The 24,160-nt window shown below is 34.7% G+C and overlaps 3 protein-coding genes across 3 annotated transcripts; 2 read left to right on the top strand and 1 right to left on the bottom strand.

The window, feature by feature from the left end:
- The first annotated feature begins 363 nt into the window (after window positions 1–363).
- On the top strand, window positions 364–2,835 carry LOC18042793. Its single transcript, XM_006433558.2, has 3 exons — window positions 364–741; window positions 1,954–2,015; window positions 2,443–2,835. Exons 1-3 carry the CDS (start codon window positions 645–647, stop codon window positions 2,629–2,631), a joined length of 348 nt encoding a protein of 115 aa, XP_006433621.1. The 5' UTR covers window positions 364–644; the 3' UTR covers window positions 2,632–2,835.
- A 6,783-nt stretch (window positions 2,836–9,618) lies between these two features.
- Window positions 9,619–16,777, top strand: LOC18042095 (QWRF motif-containing protein 2). The gene is made up of 6 exons (XM_006433560.2): window positions 9,619–11,706; window positions 12,836–12,955; window positions 14,092–14,208; window positions 14,361–14,450; window positions 16,129–16,236; window positions 16,358–16,777. The coding sequence occupies exons 1-6, from the start codon at window positions 10,246–10,248 to the stop codon at window positions 16,430–16,432; spliced, it is 1,971 nt and encodes a 656-aa protein (XP_006433623.1). The 5' UTR covers window positions 9,619–10,245; the 3' UTR covers window positions 16,433–16,777.
- A 2,239-nt stretch (window positions 16,778–19,016) lies between these two features.
- LOC18042096 (LOB domain-containing protein 39) lies at window positions 19,017–19,957 on the bottom strand. Its single transcript, XM_006433561.2, has 2 exons — window positions 19,603–19,957; window positions 19,017–19,499 (listed from the first exon to the last, which is right to left on the bottom strand). The coding sequence occupies exons 1-2, from the start codon at window positions 19,784–19,786 to the stop codon at window positions 19,120–19,122; spliced, it is 564 nt and encodes a 187-aa protein (XP_006433624.1). The 5' UTR covers window positions 19,787–19,957; the 3' UTR covers window positions 19,017–19,119.
- Between the last annotated feature and the right edge of the window lie 4,203 nt (window positions 19,958–24,160).

Raw genomic sequence — 24,160 nt, forward strand, 5'->3', positions numbered from 1 at the left:
ACACGACAATGTTATTGTCTTAGGAAGAAGACAATAAACACTCTTGCTTGTTGGCGCCAAAATACAAACGTATCGTGATTAGTGTCAGCACGCAGCAAACATTAACAGCCACCACAAGACGTGCCCCAAGGGCTTGCGTTCCAGCACACACAACTATATTACCAGCATTAAATTTCTCTCTTCATTCCCCACTGTCTCTGCAACAATTTAACAATGAAGGCATTTACTCTTTTCCTGCATCTCTTCAGCGATGCGAGACAACCGATAATATGATCACATGCTTTCTTTATTGTTCACTTGCCGCCATTATTATTATTATTAATAGCTAGATTTCAAAATAAATAAATAAATAAGTCTACCTACTACACAACAACACTGCACTACTTGTTCAAGAGCATGGGCTCTTCTTAAGTCTTAGAATTTCTTATCTCCACGGATTTTCTGGTGGACTTTGGCTAACTGAATCTTGAGTGACGAAAGGCTTCTTGTGACATAACTTATATAAAATTCGTCGGTTGAGTTGCATGAAAGTTGAAAGGAGTCTTGTGTCTTTTGCAGAGCGTTATACTAACCAAAGACACTAGGGTTTGGAATTTGACAAAAAGAATTTTGTGTGTGTTGTGTCACATTGGAATTTTTCAACAATGAAGGTTTCTGGATTCTGGGTTCTGTTGTCTGTGCTTGGGACAGCTTTAATGCTTCTTAGCTTGTCTAATTACAAAGCTAGCTCCTCAATTCCCGGTATGTGTTCTTTTGGTTTCTCTTCTCGGCAATTAATTAAATAATTACCGTTTCTGTGTCGGTGCTGTACAAAATCTAGTAATGCAGGATTCAGAGACTTATTCTGAATATCATATATTATTATTTTCTTGCATTTGAATTCCGTTTTGAACTGATTTGTACTCAATTTTTTTTATAATCTTCTATCTTACGTGCATGCATAATAATATAAGATTAAGAGTTAGTTTTATATTTTTACTTAATAACTACTAATTGTGACTTTTTAAAAAATTAATAAAGAGATCAGATCAGTACTGAATTTAAATCTTATTTTCTTTTGTTCTCATATATATTGAAATTTGGCTTTTCCATTTTGTAGATTTGAAATTAATTCCTATTTTTTCTGCTAATTAATAATATTTAATTAGTGGTTAGCTATTAATGCAAAATGAAATTAGAATGGTGTATAGATATATTAATGCATAATTTCAGATGGTTCCGAATATTCTGATCTCGGCAAATGAAGTAGAGAGCACTTGTGCTTGAAAGATCCCTTTCACCTTTTCTCAAACCAGCGAACAATTTGGTACTTTTCGCTGGTGTCGTTACAATATGCCTAGCTACGATCATTTTGTTATCACATGTCGACATCATGGTAATGAGAAGTTTTGAGTTAATTAGTGTTTCTAAAGTGAAATCCTTTTAGAATTATTTGCCCTGGCAATGTTGAAGCAGTCATCTGAGAAGTAACGCAATCGTGTGAATTGTGAATTATGGCTCGGAGAATTTTACTTAGAAGCTTGTCCTTTTGCCATTTTCTTTGGTAGATTTCGGGAGGAGTAAGTCATCTTTTGGGGTCACTGATTGGGAATTTGATTCATAAGTTCTTTGCTTGTTAATTCATTTGAGCATGGTTGGTAAGTTTGAGGCATGGGATACAACCATCACATAGAGTTTGACCCTTAGTCCCCATAGATTACATCTCTCAAGTTATTGTCTTATATGTCCTTGTTCAGTTAACTTCTAAAATTTGTTGGGTCTGTTTAAAGATAAAGTTAGTAATGCTTATTTTTCTACCCTGTACTGTGATTGTCTGTTAAGAAATTTATGACATAACATTGATGCCTTAGTGGACTGGCTGACCAATTCGCAATTATTTATTTCTTTGGAATATATTTGTATTTTGCTTGCCCTGAACCGGAAACTTATGTACATGCTAAAATGTTATTCCAGATGTGTTCTCTGGCCAGAGTGACATCGGTACGACAATGACGACAATAAGCAGAAAGTTGAAGGTACATGCACTTTTTTTTGTTTGAAGTACTAAATATTACAATCAGAACTTTATTAATATTTACAATCAGATAGCAATTGAGACTCTCCTTTATAATTCTAGTATGACACATCCTGAACAACGACCCTTACTTAATACTTGAGGAAATCTACTCTACCCCTAACGCGGAGAGCCAAATAAACTTCTATTAGAAGGGGAGTTGAGTCCCAACAATCATGCACCCAAGGTTATTGGGCGCATGAGTTGCCAATGGGCTACCAGCCCATTGGCAAAGGTACATGCACTTAACTAAAAGAAATCGTAGTTAAGGGTTCTTTTTTATTAAACCTGTACTAGAAGATACAATTCAGAAGATATATTAATCAATTATAAACATCTATACTTCTAGAGATACTTTTTTGAGTTAACAATTCTTTCGGAAATTGAAGGAGAATGGCTATAATCCAAGTACCACCAAGAAGAGCCAAGTAGGCCAGGTGAATCTAGACGATTACCACCGCATCGATCCTGTTCCAAGTTCAAAGGCTTCCATACAGCCTGGACCTATCGAGCATGGCAGTCCTCTAATCCCATACATTCCAAAGCCTTCGCCTCCTGGTAATCCCAATGGTGCTTGAAACCAGTTTATGCTAGAGAAAATGAAGTACCACTTTACTTAATGTTGTGTGTGGCTTTCTCATCAGCTAGCGTAATATCAATATTGAAAGACTTAACATCGACTGTGTGTTCTGCTCATGTTATTATGCACTTGACATTTATGTGTAATGTTAATGTTTAACTTTCATCCTTTTACGTAATAACAAACTCATTTGTGTGTAAAATATTTTTCTTGCATTGTTGTATAATAGCCTTTCAATTCTCTGAGCAAGATTCGAGTGTTAAGGCTAGAGTCCTGCCAGTAGGGACTAGTGTTTGGACCACGATGTTTGCTCTATTATTTTCCCCTAATCTAGGCTAGGACCTTGGGAACCATGTAGGGTGGAGTTTGCCCTTCCCAACCTTGGCCCAACTACTGCTCTGTTGGACATTGAGGTGACTATAAGGAAAAAAAAAGTTATATTTATCAAATAAAAGTCAATGGTAGGTAATAAATATCATTTTTAAATAATAATTTTAATAAAAATAATAAAATATATAATATGTTTTTCATTATATAAATGATGGATAAAATTAATTTTAACTTTTAAGTTAAAACAATTAATGTTTATACAAATACTTTAGTGTTATAAATTTTTTAAGTTATAACTTCTCAACCTCAATGTTAAACATGATTTAAATTGTATGTTTTAGAATGTTACAAAAGATGTTCTTATGAAGTTAGCAATAAGAATAACGTCGCATTTATAAAATTTGTCTCATGTGTCATACATGTGGTATAATTTGTAATAATATCATGTCATATGCAATATAAGTTGAGACTCTATCTTTATATTCAAACTGTCTATATTTTTTTAATACTGTTATACATGACTATTATTAATATTACATCATATATTACAATTAATATTTACAAACAGATTATACAACTCTCAAATATTCGAGAATTGAAGGTTGTCCACTCTACTCACATTTCGTGACGGATAGACTAGTTCTATTCAATTATTTGATAATTAAAGGAGGATTGAAATTAATCATCATAATACTTTTATAGAGGCTCGAATACTTACATTCAACATTGTAAGTGCGTGCAAGGGTGCTCCCACTAGGCCAAAAGCCTGTTGGTCAAACTGTCTACATTTTTATTTATCATAATTTTGACAAGAAAACATATTCTGTAATTTGGTAGGAAACACAAATAGTTATGGTATACAACTTAATCCAATCAACTACTCCAAACATCAATCTATAAAAGAACTCCAAACCCTTTAAATTTTCTTTATCAAGTGATTACAGCTCAATTTCTACTTTATACCTACCACAAGCTCCCAAATGTTGCAAGTCAAATTTAGTTGTAGCTTCTATTAATTTCTCGTATTCAATTGATGGAAACCTTACAAATCACATTTGCCCATATGCTACGACCAGCCCTGCCCATAAATTTATTTTTCCCCTTAATATTGCTTGACCTCATGGTACATTTATCAATTGGTGATCATAATGTACTACAATTAAAATGGGTGGTTATAAATCAAATGGGGAATGAAAATAAGAATAAATTATTTATTTGAATTGTCATAATCAGAATTAGAGTGGACTGGATTCCCATTGTTTTGTTTGCTTTGTCTACAAATTAGAATGGATTATTTTAAGTTAATAAGTTGCCCTAAGTTAACTATTTTCATTTTCATTATTATTTATTATAATAATTGTGATTATTATCATCTAAAATTTATTATTATTATTAACAACAATTACAAGAATAAGAATAATAACAATAAAAATAATATAATAACATAACAATATTTAATTGAAGACAAAAGTGAAATTATATAATTTAAATGGAGTAAAATGGTGAGTAAAAAGAATGAAATTTGATTCTCAATGTTGTGGGAATCGAGTTCTCATTCCTTAATTTAAAAAATATGTGAACTCCATATATTCCATTCTCATTATCCTTTTATTTAAACAAGTACAACCATCGATCATTCTCATTTTGAATTTTAATTTTACTAATTCTACACGTAAATGCACCATTAGTACATTTTCGAGTTCATCTAACAAACAACTACCAGAAAACAAGCAAAAGACATGGAGAGAACAAAATGATCATGGTGCCACCCATCCTGGACCAATATTTGACTAATGTATAATGCACATACAGAGGGCGAATTCGGAATAGTGATTTCTGTTAGAATATGTAAAGAGGGTGACCAAAATCACAGCTAAAAAGCACAGCAGGCCAAAAGAAAAATTAAGTGATTGGATTTCTCCATGTCACCAACCAAACTCGTTGACTAGACATCCAAAAGCATGAGGACTGAGGACATCTCTTCGTCTTCAAGCGACTTTCGTTACCACCCATTTCGGTTCTTTATCAAATATCAACCAAACAGTTTGCTAATTGATCTGCAGCCAATTCTGTTTTGCCCACTATCTCACTAAAAAGACACTCTGCTTTCCTTTAGTTATATATGAAAAGTAATGGGGCCTCGCTGTGCTGAAAGTGATTTGCATCCTATTCCTAGGCCTAGAATCGCTTTCAATGTGGGTATTATGCTGAGTGTAAAAGTGAAAATAGTGATTAACAAGGCTTAATTACTTTAAGACCAATTATTATATGAAGTATTGCTCAAGTAATGACGCTTTCGAACTCCTACCGGCCATCATTTGTTAATTAATAAAGACATTTTTAACCGAACATCATCATCTTTATTAATTTAAGTTATTAAAAGGGTCGATTACAGTTCAGTTGCACACGTCACCCCCCAGTTGCTGCCCTTTGTCAACTTTGTTCTGTTTGTTTAATCATATTCCTATTCATTTCTCCTGTTAAATCCTGAAGATAACTGGATGATTACATAATTACCTGTATATTATTGTTACTAAATTTTGCGGTGATGAAACACATTTCTACTTAGTACATGCATGATTTTTCAACTTTAATTTTAAGCAAGTAAAATTTGCATGATGGTTGAATCTTGTAATTTTATCAAAGCTACCAACTTGTGCATCAATGGCTATGTTACCATGAGTGCAGTGGCCGAGCTGTGTAAAGTAGAAAAATAGGTCCCTTTATAAAGCAATAGAAAGATTAAAAAAAAGGAACTGAGGCAGCTGGGACGGAGTCTCAATGACAGACAGTAAGGGACGGATCATCCTGTAAAGAAATGCTTTCGAAGCTTTATCCTTGCAAAATCATCAGTATGTATGTTGAGAAGTGGGGGCTTGACGAGCTTCTTCTGGCAATTGCAATAACAACAAAGCTGATATAATTAATCAAGTTAAGTTCGGCTAATTCTGCGCCATCATAATTGATTAACTACTCTTTTACCATATAATGTCCAAAAAACAATGATTGATTGTCATTAATGTTCTTTACACAAGCTTAAAGGTTAAAACTCGTGCTGAACGAGTACAAATAATTAGCAGTAACCGGGAAAACGAAAGAAAGATGCTTTTCGACGAAATAGAGTGTCAATGAAGGAATTTGCTCTGGAAAGTGGTCCTCTGGGGCATGGACCCTCAAGGGCGTCCATGTGTTAGTGATACCGTCCACAATGTGTCAACACATCACACATTGTAAGTATGGACTTCGTTATCAACCTTAACCTTGAGTTTTCCACGAAGGATATTTTCAACAGTAGTCAATTCAACACTCACACACTCTTGTTAGCTTAAAAAACACTCGCCCTCTTGGTCAAGGACCACATTTTGTTAGTGTCATGAACGTGCTATTGAATTTCGTCCATCTCTTTGATCAATTTCGATTCTGAAGTAGACAATCAGTAGAGAGGACATATTGATTGTCGGTTTTTTTTCCCCGAATTTAGTCGCGCCATATCATATCATATTATATGGAAGAAACAGGAGGAAAAAAAAAATCGAAAGGTACTTTGAGGAACTATTACAATTTTGGAAGAAAATCTTAAGCAAAATAGTCTCGGGTCTATCAGGCAGACATTTATAACTTGCACCAATAGACTTATGGACTATGTTAATCGTATGTGTTGAGTTACGTCCAAGATGATTAAAATGAGTGTAACTTGAAGTGTCACTTATTAATAGATTAGTTTTTTGAGTTGGATCTATATATGTTTTAAGTTTATTTCTACTGTGGTATTAAAATTATACCCTGATAGTCATAATGTGATAAAGTAATTTAGGTTATCAAACATAAGTGACTAGTGTCTTTTTTCCACCGGTGATACTTTCGTTTAAAGAGACTTTTGAGTTATGTCCCATGTTAAATTAATTAATTAGAGTTGTTTGAACTCATTAATAGGAGATGTCACTTTATTTAATATTCTAATCTTTTATGCTTAACACTTAATCAAAAAAATATTATAAAATAATAATAATAATAATAATAATACTAGCTCTATTGGTGAGAAACGAGATCGTTAAGTGTAGAGTGGGTGTGAATCATAGTACTTGCGACCTAACTCTGTTAGCTTTTCTTAAACAGTTTAGTTAGTGCTGGTGAAGGCATTGATTTCGGGTGGCCAAATGCATTCTCACACCTGTTGATTTGCATACAATTTCAATGGTGACATAATAATGAACCCCATTAATCTTCTCGTATTATTAATTATAATAATGTATCAGCCAGCAAGTGGTTGAGCAAGAGTTATAACTGTCCACTTCTTTTGTTCTTACCCAATTTCTTTTCAACCTAGATGGGTTATCACATAATTAATTGAAAATTCTACTTTCTTTTTTAATTGAAAAATCTACTTAATTTTTAAAAATATGTATCAATGTATCAACTGTTAGGCATCTCGTTTCGAAATAAAAAACGTCGGGAGACTTCTTTTTTTTTTACTATTATTATCAAATTGCATTAAAAGATTAAAAGGACTAACACATTCAAACGTAACACTTTAGAAAATCTAAGACTCAAGTTTTGGATATGACAACATCTAATACTATAATATATTATTAATTAATCCTTAATATAATCTCCTTAGACTTCATGATTCTAGAAGTAAATAGGATTTTTAAAGACCATAGGTCATTTATCAAAAAAAGAAAAAGAACATAGATTATTAATTAAAATTTAATTTCGTTGTGTGTAAAGTGATGTCGTAAGTTATAACAAAATTATATCAGCTTATGTTTTATAATAGAATTAATAAAAACCATTTTTTGTTCCTAAAACTACCATATTACTAGATATCTTGAATATATACTTCCCACATTTTCTTATCACATTAATTAATGTATTCGTAAATTAGAAAATATAGAGAATAAGAAATCACTAATTAGTTCACTGGGTTTGAAGATTAATTATATATATATACATATATATATATATATATATATATATATATATATATATTAAGCAACCAGAGTGACTTAAGATCAAATTAAAGCAAATGGAGTTACAAAAACTCAAAGGAGGATTATGATTGTTTTGTCCCTTTCACTTCTTTAAGATGAATAAGTTAGTTAATTTTGGTTATTGATGACGCTATCGATTTGCTTGCTCTAATTATTCGGTCAGTTGGTGAGTTAATTCTTATTATATGAATTGTAAATTAATTTTTCAGAAAAGTACCTTTGATTAGGTGAGAAAAAGAATAAGGAGCTTCTACAAGCGGCAAAGCAAATTTAGTATCAACGCTTCTAATCTTTTGATAAAATTTTATGCACCCAAATTTACCATCACCCAATGTGTAAATATCCCAACAAAAGCGATGCCTAAGAAATATTCAAGCTCATGATCTCTAACTACTTGGTTTGAACATCATTTTCAAATCGTTTTTAGGCAAAAAATAATCTATTTTTGTTAATAATTACTCAAGTACCATCATCGTCACCTTCATTATCATTTTGTGCCATTTCATCTTCTTATGATTACCCATTTCTAGAGGTATCAATCTAACAAATCTGAACTTGTAAATATAATAAATCTCACTTTAATTTGGCTCTGAATTATTTTATAATTATTTAAATTTAGGCTTTTGGTGGATCCTTAGTGTAATATCACTAAATAATATATTAAGAAAATGAGAAACCTCACTTCCTAAACATCAATTTTTAATCCTTATTACAACTCAAACTTAAATGATCAAAAGTGCAATGTGTTCATGACCAGTCAACTTGCACCTAATAAGCATCAGAAAAAAATATTACTCTTTGCACGTAACTAACGCATGCGTGCTGTGTACCATAATGAATTCAATATTACTCATCGTCATAATTAACAAAACAAAGGTTTAGGGCATTATTGTCAAGAATTTTATGAAAATGGCTTCAAAGTAGTGTTTAATTAATACAAATAATTTACTTACTATTTTTCGTGCATTAGATCGAAAAAAAATAAACAAATGAAGCCAATCACCCTTTGGTCAAATAGCGGGAGTAACTTTTCTCTTTTAAACTAAACTTCAATGATAATATATCAAAGACAAGCATGGACGAGCCTGTGACAGGGGTTTCTTTGGCTCCCCGCCGTTTGATAGGATTTTGTTTGGCTCTCCGCCCAGAAATTTTCCTTCAATATTTAATGAGGGTCGTTGTTCGGGCTGTGCCGTATTAAAATCATGAAAGAGAATCTCGATTACTTTCTAATTGTAAATATGAGTAGAGTTCTAATTATAATATATCAATATTTTTTAAAATATATATATATATATATATCAAGGAAGTATGGACGGGCTTGTTTCGAGTTGTTTGCTAAAAAAACAAAAGAACTTTAAATTAAGCCAATTTTTGTACGTAGACTGAAATTTTGAACAGTTTCTGCGAATTTTCCAAAATGTTCAAAGATTATGAACATGGTTAAACAAAAAGAATCTACCTCAGTAATGAAAAAATGAAGATAAAAATAAATTCTTAAATAAACTCATACTAACATTTTATTAGTTATTCTCACTGGATATTATCAAAGTTCAGTCCTCCAGATTCGCGCGAGAAGTCAATTAACAACAGGCTATTTATTTGGGGTGAAAACTTGAACGGCTAGAAAAAGATTAAAAAAAAAAATTCAATGCCCCTTTGAGAAAAAAAATTTAAATTCAACTCTGTGTGTCGCTTGCGTAACGTCTCTCCGAAGATTCACAGTACCCAAACGTCCCACACCCCTTCACACATCTTTTCGTACAAGTCCACATTTGCGTGCACAAAAAAACCCCCCAAACTCGCTTCCACGTGTTATTTACTCCATCGAAATTCCGAAATTACCCTTTCCACCTACGCACTTGAACCCATCGCACGCGAGTGCGATGCTATTTATAAAACCCGCGAGTAGGAGGAGGGCTATAATTCCTCATTTGAAAAAAAAAATTAATTTTCGCTAAAAGCTCTCAGTAGTAGTATGACAGTTATGCTCTCAAATCTCGCCTAAACAACTTCCCTTCCTCGCCGGAGTTTCGTAACGGTCATATCGCCGATCGCTATTTTCCCTCCCTCTCTAAATTTACATCAGCTTTTAAATCCATAATTTGGCCTCCGTAATAATCACAGATCTTCCGCACAAACTTCCGCACTCTCTTTACTGGATGCTAAGCTAAATTGTGGCAGGTTTAAGCACGGGTTTAAGGTGAAGGCGCAAAATTAGGGTTTCTTGTTTTGTAATGAGTTTGAAGAATAATGAAGGTTGACTTGAAATTTGTGTGTAAGCAAACGCAATGGTAGTAGCTGCAGTATCAACGGCTATAAGCAACACCCCGAAAACGACGTCGACGACGACTCAGAATCCTAGTACAAGAACGAGGCCACCTCTTTTACCGTCAGACCCCGAGAATGGACTTGCTAATCATCGACGCCCTAAATCACGAGAAGTTACTTCTCGCTATCTCTCTTCCTCCGTCTCTTCTTCCTCTTCTTCGTCTTCCACCTCCTCAACGGCGTCGAAACGCTGTCCATCGCCGTTAGTTTCTAGAAGGACTTCTTCGACAACGGCCACGATGACTCCAATTTCTTCGGCGCATTCCACAGTCAAACGGTCGCAGTCCGCGGAGCGTGGACGGCCTGTTACTCCGCGGCTGAATAGTAACGGTCATTTGAGAACCGGCGAATTATCAGCTGCGCAGAAAATGTTGTTCACTTCAACTAGGAGTTTGTCGGTGTCATTTCAAGGTGAGTCGTTTCCACTTCAAGTAAGTAAGGCCAAACCAGCGCCGTCTCCTTCGCCAATTAGTACTAGTAGTGCCGTAAGAAAAGGCACGCCGGAGAGGCGCAAAGCCGTAACGTCAGCGAGAGATCATACGGAGAATTCGAAGCCAGAACGGTGGCCGGGGAGATCACGTCAGCCGAACTCTTTGAGCAGGAGCGTGGATTGTACGGATGAGAGGAGAAATTTGGTTGGATCTGGGGGTAATGTAGTTAGGGCGTTACAGAATTCGATGATTGACAACAGTAATAATAGTAATAGGGCTTTGTTCGAGACAAGATTGAGCACTGATTCAGCTAATGCCGTGCTGGACAAAATACAGTCACAAAAGAAGAAGCAGGAGGACGATGATGGTGGTATACGGTGTGATCTCACAGCTTCTGATACTGAGAGTGTGTCTTCTGGCAGCACTTCAGAAGCTCATGAGAGAAACGGTGTTGGAATTGTTAATCCACGTGGCCCGCGTGGGATTGTTGTTCCGGCTAGATTTTGGCATGAGACTAGTAACAGATTGCGGCAACAAGCCGACCCTTCTACGCCCGTATCTAAGACAAATGGATTAAAAATCGCTTGTACGCCTAAGCTGATTGTGCCCAAGAAATTTGGATTTGATAGTCCTGCGTCTTCTCCTAAAGGAGTTGTAAATACTAGAGGACTTTCATCGCCTTTAAGAAGTGCAGCTAGGCCTGCATCACCAAGTAAGCTTGTGACATCTGCTGGTTCTTCACCTGTTCGGGGATTGAGCCCATCTAGAGTGAGGAATACTGCTATGGGAATGAATAGTAGTAATTTGATCAGTGTGAGTAACGCACCGTCAGTTATGAGTTACGCAGTTGATGTTAGGAGGGGGAAGGTTGGGGAGAATCGGGTTGTTGATGCTCATTTGTTGCGGCTGTTTCATAACCGGTTGTTGCAGTGGCGGTTTGTGAATGCTAGAGCCAATGCAGCTCTGTCTGCCCAGAGATTGAACGCAGAGGTATGACTTCTCGACTTGAAATTACTAGTCTTCAATTTGAAACAAAATAAAAGCAACAGGTATTTTATTTGATGAACATTTTGAATTGATATCTGGATTGTTTTGCTTTTCAATTTAATTTGCTGTGATTTTGTCCTTCTTTTTATAGCACCTTGTTTGATATTTCTTTCATTTCTACAGAAGTTGGTTTTTGGGCTCCCCTTGTTTTTTTTTTTTTTTTGAGTTTTTGTGAGTTGGAAAGTCTAATTGTATGTAATTGAACTGATAGTTCTTGCTTATTGACAATAAGATGTCTGTGATTTCGGAATTTAGTTGCATATTTGGAAGTAACCAGTGCTCAATCTTCACAACTAGGTAGTATTGAGGTTAGAAATCAATTTAAGGGGTGTTTTCGTGGACTGGGGAAGGTTCTGGGCAGCTTTTTGTTTTTCAAAGCAAAGTTTGCCCCTAATGGATGGTAATTGTCTCCTATCAAAAGGATAAGTGAAGATGGGTTGGTGGTCTACTGTGTTTACCGGTAGTATTGAGGTTGTATAATATCTTAAGAGATTTCTGGGAATCTTTTCTTTTTTTATTTTTTTGGGTAAACTTCTCTATTCAAAGATGCCTATACATCTGAGATTCCTATAGCGATACCATCTTAAGGTAGCAAACAGGTTCTGTTTGGGTTTTGAGTGAGAGTTTGTCAATGGGTGATTGCAAAGTTGGGTGTAACATCTGGTAGCAAACTCAACTGGAACCTTTCATTTATCTTTTAGGTTGCATTTGGCCATACATCAGTTGCATGGTATTCTACTAGTAAAATTACCTCAAACGAGTTAGTGATATGTTCTGTCAAACATTAATGTGTGTCGAGAACCAAAAATATGGATGCACTGGATCAATGCAACTTGTAGAAATTTAGAATCCTTGCTCACTCCCATGCCTCGGATTCTTAAAAGCTCTAGGCTTGATTGCCATTTAATTTAGCTTTAAGTATCAGCATATCTTCTGTTGACAACTATTGCTGTCTTTGAAGTGACAAACTCTACCATACTTTATGTACTTGTTTCGCTTGAAGTTTAGATTGTTTTCCAGATAATTTTAATTTAACCACTCAAAACTTGTCCTAATATTGTTCTTGTACCAGAGAAGCCTCTACAATGCATGGATAGCTAGCTCAAGGCTGCGTGAATCTGTAAGAACCAAAAGAACTGAGCTGCAGTTGCTGAAGCAAAATTTGAAGCTAACTTCCATCCTTAAGTCACAAGTAAGATAAACTACACTCTGTGTTTCTCATGGGTTTTCTTTCGTTCATTCTGTTTTCCCCCCCCCCCCCCCCCCCGCCCACCCTTTTTTCCGTTGGTTTAGGATAGGGGTAGGCAAATTCGAGTTCGGATCAACCTAGTTGGGTTTCAAGTTGATTGGGTTGAGAAAAATGTGATCCAAACTCAATCCAAATTTGTAATCCAATCCGTTCTGATTTTAACTATATTTGGATCGGATTGGATCGGATCAAAATGTCTGTTTGAGTTCTGACCGGATCGGTTCGGGTTATATGCAAATCGGGTCAAGTTCGGGTCAAAATTGGATTCGAATCAATTAGGATGCATTTGGATAATATTCAAATTAGGGGTAATTTTGAGCTTTTTTGTTTATTTTGACTTCTTGTACAAATTATTTTAGTTGTTAGAAGATTGTTTTAATGTAATTATCTCCTTTTTGTCTTTTTCTTTTATCAATTTTCAACAGAAAATGAAAACTACTGCTATTAAATTAAATAAATTAAAATAAAAATAAATTACTACCATCAAATCAGGTCGGATCAGGTTATTTTCCCACTCCTAAAATTATAACTGAAGTATATATGTATTTTTAATTTAGTGTTAACCCGATTCGGTCAGGTTGGAGGCTTCATCCGCATTGATTCCGAACCCGAATTTTATGGATCGGGTTATTTGTCCAACCCTAGTTTAGGACATAGTTTTCTGCCTTCATTGAATTGCCCAATGGGCATTTGCACGTTTTTTATCTCATGTCTGCGGTGGATTCAATTTTTATTGATGCATTTTATCTTATAGACTGATTCATTTGTTGCTAATTTTCCATCTGTAACTCCTATACTATTGGTTTTGAAATAGAAGGGCTCTCTCTAAACCCAACCCCCCCCCCCCCCCCCACCCACTCCACTGCCTGAGTCCCTGTCTTTTGGCATATAATTCCAATTCTAATCATCAAAAAAGAAAAAATAGGATGGCACTGTTTTCTGAAGCAGTAAATTTTTCATCTCTGTTTTTTTTGCAGTCCTGATATTGTGATGCTGCATGAAGTGCTTTTGTTGCTACTAAGACACTGTCAAACTTTTTGACTGTTGCATGTTTATCTGAGTTTTCATTGTGAATGTAGATGACATTTTTAGAAGAATCGGCTCTTATGGACCGGGATTATTCTAGCTCGTTATTGGGGGCTATTGAAGCTTTGAGGGCTAGCACACTTCGGCTTCCAGTTGTTGGTGGGGCAAGGGTATGTCTATTTGTTTCCTTCCTTTTAAATTATTTCAGGGCCTAACATGGATACTCTCTATTTTTCCCTTTGGGCTAAGTGGAACTTTTGCCTGCCATGTTGGGTATATTTGGGCCTAATAGAACCTATTACTTGACTCTTTGTATTTACAGGCAGATTTCCAAAATGTGAAGGACGCTATTTCTTCAGCTGTTGATGTGATGCAAGCAATGGCGTCCTCAATATGCTTATTGTTATCAAAGGTAATAATCAGAACTCTACCCAACTAATAGTTTTCCAGAACGTTGAAGTGGTTTTCCAAAGTTTGTTGAATTTTATAATTTGGGTTTGTTGCAAACTTTATTTTTTTAATGAAGTTTGAAGCCCACCCCAACTTTTTATTTACGTAGTAGGTATTTGTGATCATATGTTGTTAGCTTTGTTTAACCAGTACGTTAAAACATACGTTTTTGCCCTCATTTCTGCTGCAATACCCTCTGTTAAATTCTACTTAAATAGTTCTGCAGACTTTGATATATATGGATGCTGGGTCACCTAGTTTCTGGTTTCAATGGGGTTACCCTTACTGTACATGGGATGTTTAAATACCAAACCAAGCGAAGTAGTGGATCTAGCCTGGCCACATTCCCTTTAACTTCGATTTTCTTGTAGACACATGTAGAGAACAAGAATAACCCAGTTACTGACTGGATTGAAACTCTTTCTGTCAGGTAATTTGGTGGTGATAAAATTAGGCTTCAGCTTAATGTGTAAGATATTAGTACAACTAAAATAAATAATGTTTTCACAAATTTTCTATGTATTTAATTGCAGTAGATCTCACTATGAAATTAACAAAGGATTCAGTAAAGCAAATAGAACGAAGAGCCCATAAGCTCTTTTTTTCTCATATAATTGAACCACACTGGTGGCCATTCAATTAGGGTTGCTGCATCTCTCTGAGTTACAAAACTCTTAACATATGTCTTTGCAAAGTAAGATAATTCATATCCCCCCACAGATGGAGATATTTGAGCTACAGCTGATGTGGACAACCAAGTCTAATCAAAGACTATTTGCAGCCTCTGGCATATTTTCTTGCCATAATTTTCGATGTCCACCAAATGAGAAACTTCTGGTAACCTAGAAACAGCCCTCCCACAATGCTGTAGAATCTGCTCTGTGCACAGATAGTTACATCTTCCTTATATTTTCTGTGTAAAGATTGCAAAATGCTTCAGCTTTCAGGAGATCAGATTGATTGTATTAACTTTACACTTGCACATATGATTGAGATTTTTACTGACTCTATTTTTATCAAATAGGCTTACACTTTTCTCAACAATTTTTACTTTAAATCTGGTTAATATGGAGTCTTCTAGAAGCTTTGGTATATCCACTTGCTGAGAGATCAATAAGTTGTTTTGACTGTGGAAATAAAGCTTTTTGCTTTTGAGAACAGAGTTTAAGATTTTCCTGGATTGCGTATTTGAGGATATGGACTAGTTGTGTGACAACTTGAGGTCATTAATGCAGTATAAAATGAGAAAATGATTGCCTTACTCTGTCAAATCCAATTTGATCACATTTGTGCACACATGTTTATTTTACTTTATTGTCTGATAATCAGCATGCTTTATTACATGCTTTTTAACTCATGGAATCAAGTTCTCTGTTTCTACTTTTCTTTTTATCTGCAATTTGCAGTTTTTGTTAGATCAATTTGTTGGCAGTGACAAGTGTTGTGTACTTAAAATCTGTAGCCTTTCTTTGAAGAAGTTAGTATTATGAATGGGTTTTGCAGATGATGACCTCAATCTCTAGGCTCTCTTAACATTATCAAACTTAAAATTGATTTGATGTACTCTGATACGATCGCACTCATTTGGCCCTACCTTAGCTTCTCTCTGATTATCATCATTATAATTTGGTATTTGATAGGCTGGGGAAGTAAATTCTTTAGTTTCTGAGCTTTCCAACGTCAGTGCAAAAGAACACGCTTTGCTTGGTCAGTGCAAAGATCTATTGTCAACAATTGCAGCCATGCAGGTAAATCTTTCTATTTGGTTTCGTTATGTTATGTGAAAGAATAATAGCAGTCAAGGGCGTATTGTCTGATAATTTTGCTTAAGAGTTGCAGTAATTTTCTGAAAAATAATTCTGGTAGCAGGTGAAGGAATGTAGTCTGAGAACACATATCTTACAATCGGAACGTTTACCTGCAAGCCTGACGTCAAAAGTGTAAAGACCTCAACACATCATTTCACGAACTACCTCTAATACTAACATGACAGAAACCCCAATTTTTCCTTGGGATTGTGGTGCCAGAGGCTGAGGCAATAAAAATACTGAATGGTTACTGTGGCTTTTAAGAGCATTGTGTGTTTCGCTGGTGTCTGTTGGATATGTAAAAGTTAGCTTTCTAACGTCTATTCTGTATGCACAAGCGGCTGGAGATCTTCATTCAAATGTCAAATTAGAATGTACATTTTCCTTTTCAATAGGCTTGAGGAAAGCATATGTAAATATCACGATGGAGTTATCAAAGGATCAGTGTGGGTTTTATGCCACCGCTGATCTATTATTATTATTTTTCTTTCTTATAAAGAATATACTGAAATGTGTTAACGTCTAAAGCATAAATGCTGCTTGTAGTTCCTATTACATCAGTAACTATAATACAAAAATCAACAATTACCTATTTTGTGTCGAGTAATAACAAAATTTTGGTCCATTCTCTAAAGTACATTGCTCTTCCAGACTTTTTATGTGTCACATCCCCTAAGTTAAGATCAGACTACGGTGCAACTGTGGTACTATGTCACAGTTGCATTCAGTCGTTGGATGTGCTTGAATTGGTGTGGTCTATTGATATCAAACTACTGGATGTAACTGTGACACGATACTATAATTGCACTACAAATTTTCCCCCTAAGTTAAGGATGTGTGCAAGGGCTGTCAGGTCACTTTTTCTACTAGATTTCTGCAAGTGTAATTAGCCATGGTAACATGAATTATGGAATGGTGCATCAGCATCAACGTTGTGTGTATGTAGAAAGGCAAAGAAAGAGAGATGGACCCGCATTAGAGATATTGGATTTCGCTTGCGTGAGAAGAATATGGTACTTATTTTTAGCCAAGGGTGTCGTGGGATCCACAGCATATGCAGCTAATAGACGCGGCGAGGCGAATGGATCGAACTAAAACTATGCTCTTTCCCTTATCAAGTCGCTGTCCTGTTCTAGCTTTTGTTTTCGTCTTTTTCTTTTTAATTAAAAATGAAAAGAAAACAGTGTTGATGCCGTGGAACCCACTTCCAATGGAGGAGGACTAGGCTCCAAGTAGGCTGACGTGCGGCGCACAATTTTTTCGGCTTTGCAAAATCCAGCAATTCTGGGGACCCACTCTCCACCATTAACATTTCTTAGTTCCATACCAATGGGCCTTTTGGTCCGGTAGGGAAATCCTTACACTTGAAGCATTACCCAAAAATTCTTTAAATAAGATTTTAATATTTATTTAAAAAATCACATTAATATTTAAGATTTCAAAAAATATTTTAATTAAGATTTTTTAAATAAAAGATGATTTTTTTTAATTTGAAAAGTTAATTTCTCTCTCTTTAATTTATATTTTATTATTTTTTATTAGAATAGGAAAGAGAAATGTTTTAATTATTATTGACTTTTCTTTTAAAAAAATAATTATTTAATTAAAATAATATTAATTTATTTCTATTTAAAGAGTCTTTTAGAGAATAGCATGCTTTTTTCACTCTTTTATTTGCCACATAGATAAATAAATAAATATTTAAAGAGTAAAATTAATAGAGACTTTTGGAGATGCTCTTACAATATTAAATGTAAGAGTTTGAGTTTTCATAAAAATATTATGGGGATTAATTTTAAATTTTTTAATTATTAAATAATTAAGTGAAGTTAGTTTATTTATTATGAAATGTGAGTGGAGTGAACATTGTTCGAATATTAGAGATGGTTTAAAAAATCTAAGTAACGCTTTAGAGAAATACATACAGTTCTCAAATATTAAAAAGAATTTAAAGAATCTGAACAGTATTTCAGAGAAGTATATACCACGAAAAAAATTTCAGTTATATAATCTATTTATAAATATTAATTGTAATATCTGATATAATTGTATAACAATTTTTTTTAAAAAAACATTTCTTAGTTACATTCTCTTTACTGCGAGACTGAGACCGCTGTGTCTAAATCGGCCCACTTCATGTGAAGTTCACTTGCTGCTTTTCTTCGAACCACTTTTCCTTGACTTTCTAAATTATATTTTCTCGTACCGTATTTTAAACTAAAAAATAAAAGGAGCCTCTAAGTTACAATAATTATAACATACATTTCTCATCTCATGTGAACCACACAAAATTATAAGACCCATAATTTATGTGGTTCACATAAAAAATTAGCATTTGCCAAAAATGAATTCTCCATTATATTTTCATAAGAAAGGCGTATCTCTGATGATCGGTCCAATTAATTAACGCAGCTTTTACATTCCAGGTGAATCGATATCTTGGCCAATAATTATTTTTGACCAATTATTCATCGAGTCGCATTTAATTATCATTGGCATGTATGCGAGCGATCGCCCGTCTCAGTCCCTTGCACACCTATTTGCTGCCGTTATGGATGAAACGGTGATGCTCTTTAATTAGAATACAAGATGATGAAAATTGTTGATCATCCCAAAGACGTACGGAAGTTAATTATATATATATATATATATATATATATATATATATATATATATATATATATATATATATATCTCAAACGAGAAAAAAAGTTGCGATAGTTAGTTGATTATTGTTCCTCTTTGTTATTCTCCGACTTGTAGTACACTGGCGCCGTTAGTTACGCACGTCGTCGTAACACTTAGAAAAATAAACAAGAAAAATCAAACGAAGAGATTTAAAAGCTTCTTGTCTTGATGATGATCGCCTCCTCTCTTGCTACTCTGAAAATCAGTCGTATCCGAGTAAAACGACATCGCAGGAGACCTTCCTCTGCCACGTTTGCCGGTCATTACACCATCAGACGAGGGATTTGACTGAGCGGGCGGCGAACCTTCATCTTTATCAAAATTATTAGGTTTAGGCCCCGTCCGAGTGGTCGTTGCTGCTGGCGCTGTGGGTCTGATCAGAGTCCCCCCTGACAGCACCGTCTCCACCGCCGCCCGGCACACGTGCCAGTTACCACTTGACAGTAACCCCACCGCTCCGTCCACGGGGTTCACCGTTCGCCCGCACGCCTCAAACAACAACGACTGAAACAAAGCTGCAACAAAACCGAAACCAAAAAGGACCAGTTTCTTTCTTTTATTTATTTTTTTTAATTTTTAATTCGTTTGCTTGTTAATCCATTGTCACGTTATACCTACCCGGTCGCTGGTGTTGGGGAACGGCGGCGATGAAGGACAAGAGATCGCTGCGGCCGAAGAATTTGGCGAGAAACAGAGTGGCGTTGCCTTGTGCTTCGGGAGTGTCGATCCACTGCAAGCACGACCTCAGTATGCACGTCTCGCTGCATCCCTTCCGTAGAACCCTGCACCCGTTGCAGCTCATCTTTCTTCCTCTCTCTCTCTCTCTCTCTCTCTCTGCTCTTTGAATTTCGGACCAAACCCCTTCTAGTTCTCGCTGCTGTTTGTTTGTTGCAGACAGTACTAGTGAGTACTAGTGGGTGAGTGACGGAGGTGGTTGTGACTTGTCTTGTTGAATGAAGAAGCTAGATCGACACTCAACAGATATTATAAATTTCGAGTGGATTTCAATTTAAAAAAAAAAAAAAAAAGTAACTGTGGTTGAGTTAACTAACAACTTAAAACGACTGAGGCGGTTCAGGCTGTACGAATACTATGTGTGTGGGCGTGCATGATCGAGAGAATAAGCGTGAATGATCGAGAGAATAACTTCCGAACTCTGGGCACGAGCGGCTCCATGTTTCCGCTTCTCTCCTTACTTTAAGCTCAACCGTTGGATTTTCGTACCCTTTTTTTCCGCCTTTTTAGATTTTTTTTTCCATTGATGCTGACTGTTTATTCCGTTTCCTCCACTCCTTTTTCTAATTTTTGTGCGCTGCTTTATTTTGGTACGACATGAAACAGAAATTTTAGTAGTGGTAGTATGACTACGTACGATTTGATCTCTACGATTACTTGGGCAAAATCTGTGACAATTTGATGATAAAAGGCAATGATACAAAATTTCGTTACATCAATACGTCTTGGTCTTAGGCAAATAATACTAAGATGCTCATTATCTTATCCAATATCCAGCATCGGAAAATTAAAAAAAAAAAAGAAGAAGAATTCTTTGCAATATTGTTCTTCCGTAGAAAGTCTCTTCTTAATTCTTATTTTGGGTACATTTTAATAGCCGGGTCAAGCTGGTTAGAACTAATAAAATAAGGGGTTAGATCATTATTTATTTAGCATATATTTAAATCTTTGAAAGGAATAATTTGTTTTTGTGTTAAGAAAATGAAACATTATAGTTAAGAGTGAGCAAAAAAAATTGATTAATCAAAAACTAAACCAAACCGAATTGAACGGTTCAGTTTAATTTTTATGCAGTTTTTTTGTTTTCAAAAAACCGAATTAATAATATAATAAAACCAATCAGTTCGATTTTTGATTTTTTTTAAAAAAATTAAAAAACCGAACCGAATATAAAAAAAAAACCGAATGTGAAAATAAACAAACCTAGAGTTTAAGGTGGCGTTTATTTTTTTATCTAAAATCTGAATAGACTTGAATTAATCTGAATTCTGAATAGATCTAAATATTTGAATTTGAATAATATGTTTGTTTTTTTGTCTGAATCTTAAAAAATAAGTATTAAATTATTATTTTTTCAACTTAAAAAGCTGAAAATATATACTTTTATATTTGTATCCTTATTAAATTTGAATGTCAAATAAATAATAAATTAAATACTATAATATTTTAATATTTATAAGTAAAACTATATTTAAGTGAATACATAATTATTTTAGAATTTTAATAATAGGGAAATTTTTATGTGAGGTAAATATCTATGGGTGAGTTTTGAGATAGACATGAAAAATAAATTATAAAGTAGGAATATTTTTTACATTAACAAGTAATTGACTTAATTCACATTTCTCTATTAAGTAAAAAACCAAAAAAATTGACTTATTTTATTAAGTCAAAATTATCTAAAAAGTCTCATTAAATTATAAAAACAAACACCTCTAATTAACTTAATTAATTAAATTAAGCCACTTTAAGTCATTAAGTTAAAAAACAAACTACACCTGTCTAACACTTCTTCAGTTCTTCTGTTCTTCCAAAAACCAAACTCGTGAGTCGTGACCTTCAGGCTTCAGCCGCAGCAATCTCGTCGTCGCTGCTCGTCGCCGCCGCCGCAATCTCGTCGTCGCCACTGCTCGTCAGTCGTCACCGGCTCACCGCTGCTCGTCCTTCACGGAATCACGAATCTGATTTGCCGCCGCTGCTCGTCGCCGAGTCTCCGCTGCCGCTACCACCTGCTGCAGCCGCTGTCATCTGCCGTGTGAAGATTGGTATTTGTTTTCTGGAAAAATGATAACTAATCATTATTGATTGTTCTGCAAAAATAGACAGTACTGGTTGTTCTGGAAATTTCATCTAAATGATAACTAATCATTGTTTTTCTTCATTAATTAAATTGCTGCAAAAATGAAAAAAAACAGTTGGAACTATGAATTGGTCTTTGCCTTTTCTGCCTTTTGTGTACTTTTCTTTTTACTCTTCCCCTGCCCGCCTCTCAACTTTCGATGTGGGGTTCTAATGTTCTTGCATGTAGTATGTACCACCGTCCAACATAAATTGCTGCTATGAATTTATACGCAACGGATCATCAACATAAATTTTATCCTTATGCTACACTGTGCAGAAGAAGTTGTATCAGCATCTCCTGTAATGCACATGTGGTCGTCACCATCTTCTTATCGAGATTCATGCTCATAGATAGAATAAATGCACATAAAAAAGAAGCAGGGACGGATGTTATTGCACCACATATAGTACTTTTAATTTCAAATAACAAATGGTTCTAGTTTAATCTTATATCTTTAGAAATCATAGAGAAAAATTAAATAAAATAATATGTAGTGTATGACAAAGTTAGCTGCTATATAAATATTTGTTACATTTATTCAACTCTGCTTCCCTTCTTATCAACCTTATGATTGATCGTAAGGTGATGAAATCAAATAACCCAATGATGATGAAAGATCCCTTCACCAGACAAATTCAATATACAAATGCAGAAACCAATTCATGGTTGATGCTCAATTCAACACCATTATTGATTTAAGGTTTTAAATTTAAAAAAAAATACAAAATAGGTCCAATAGACCTATAACCGAAATAATCGAATCAAATTATTTCGATTAATTATGATTTTAAAATAATCGTAATTGAACGATTGTAAAAAATTTAATAAAAAACCGAACCAAACCGAACCGAACCCACCCCTAATTGCAGCAGACTTTTAACTATTTCCAAATATAATCCATAACCACCCACCAACGCTTATCCACATAATTAAAATTAAGTATTCCCATGAATTAAAAACAGCAAATGGAATTGGGCAGCTCATGCTCATGTGACGTGATCGCGCTCGCGCGTGACCCGCTACAAAAGAAAGTTGACTTAACTGATGATGTATGGCAGTCGCCGATGCACAATACATAATTACGTGTATCAACGAAATTAGGAATACGAATTTGCTCATTTGTTTATTTATTGATTTTCTCTGTAGTGATGACCGATCACGAGGCATCATGTCTCGCGTTGACAAAATAGCTATGCACTATTACATCATGTATGTATGTACATGCTGCCACTGAAAGCTGGATTGAAGAAAGTGTTAATTAATCATTACATTTAAGAACTTAGAAAAGGTGAATGGCAAAATGTGCGGAACCGGTTTCAAGTCTCTAGTCCCTTTGAGTGCATGCTAACATGGCATCTCTTTTATTTTATGATCATAGGAACCAAAAGTCCAAGGGATAAAAATAATAATACTGAAAATTTGAAATTCTTCTTGTACTTATCAAGATCCTCCTTATATAGGAGGTTGCTATGTTACAGAATCTGTAACATACACAGCCAAGGAGAAGTGCACATGTGTCCTGGGAAGAGAGAGTAAACATCCAAATGCATCCAATTAGGAGCTGGCTAAGCTGGATCTGTAAGTTACAGAATCTGTAACTTAGCCAGCTCCCCTCCCATATATATGCAATTAGTATAACACCAATGTGCTCTGGGCATTAGCATGGCCCAATAACTTGAGTTAGAAGAAGGATTGATGAAGCGAATACTAATTAATGGGCAAGGGCCATGGGCTTATCCATATTTATTTTCCTTCGAAGATTAGAAATTGTAAACAACTAAGAGGAGTTTGATGAGATATAAGAGTGGAGCTTGAATAGCTCTACTCTTATAAATCAATTAAGTCGAGATAGGGGATATGTTGGGCTTGCACTGGATATAGTGCATAGCCTGCTGGCCTCATTACTTAATAGTATGGTGTGTTTACTTGTGAGTTTGAGAAACGAGAATGAAAAAATGTGAATGAAACTTATATTTATTTGATAAAATGTAATTTGAGAATGAGAATAAAATGTGTGAGTCCCACATAATTTGGGAATAAGGAATGGAAATCTCATTCCATGGGGGGTTAGGAATGAAAATGTGGGAATGTGAATGAAACATAAATTTACTTTTTTATCCTTCTAATTTTTTCATATTTCTTAAATTACCTTTGTTCAAATCACAAAAATTTTTATTATTTTAAATGTCATTAATAATAATAATTATTATTAAATTTTATTAACTTTACTATTATTATTATTATTTTCATTAATATTATCATTATTAACAATAAAAATAATGATAAAAAATAATAATTAATAATAACTAAAATAATAAA

Source organism: Citrus clementina, unplaced genomic scaffold, assembly GCF_000493195.1.
Source record: "Citrus clementina cultivar Clemenules unplaced genomic scaffold, Citrus_clementina_v1.0 scaffold_5, whole genome shotgun sequence".
Taxonomy (NCBI): Eukaryota; Viridiplantae; Streptophyta; class Magnoliopsida; order Sapindales; family Rutaceae; genus Citrus; species Citrus x clementina.

Bases quoted from the DNA above. Each gene is read 5' to 3' on its own strand.
- LOC18042096 (XM_006433561.2), bottom strand. From the start codon at position 19,786: ATGAGCTGCAACGGGTGCAGGGTTCTACGGAAGGGATGCAGCGAGACG. The intron at 19,500-19,602 runs GTAGGTATAACG...GTTTTGTTGCAG, and splicing joins TCCCCAACACCAGCGACCGG to CTTTGTTTCAGTCGTTGTTG.
- LOC18042793 (XM_006433558.2), top strand. From the start codon at position 645: ATGAAGGTTTCTGGATTCTGGGTTCTGTTGTCTGTGCTTGGGACAGCT. The intron at 742-1,953 runs GTATGTGTTCTT...ATGTTATTCCAG, and splicing joins AGCTAGCTCCTCAATTCCCG to ATGTGTTCTCTGGCCAGAGT. The intron at 2,016-2,442 runs GTACATGCACTT...CGGAAATTGAAG, and splicing joins CAATAAGCAGAAAGTTGAAG to GAGAATGGCTATAATCCAAG.
- LOC18042095 (XM_006433560.2), top strand. From the start codon at position 10,246: ATGGTAGTAGCTGCAGTATCAACGGCTATAAGCAACACCCCGAAAACG. The intron at 12,956-14,091 runs GTAAGATAAACT...TTGTGAATGTAG, and splicing joins CTTCCATCCTTAAGTCACAA to ATGACATTTTTAGAAGAATC. The intron at 14,209-14,360 runs GTATGTCTATTT...TTGTATTTACAG, and splicing joins CAGTTGTTGGTGGGGCAAGG to GCAGATTTCCAAAATGTGAA.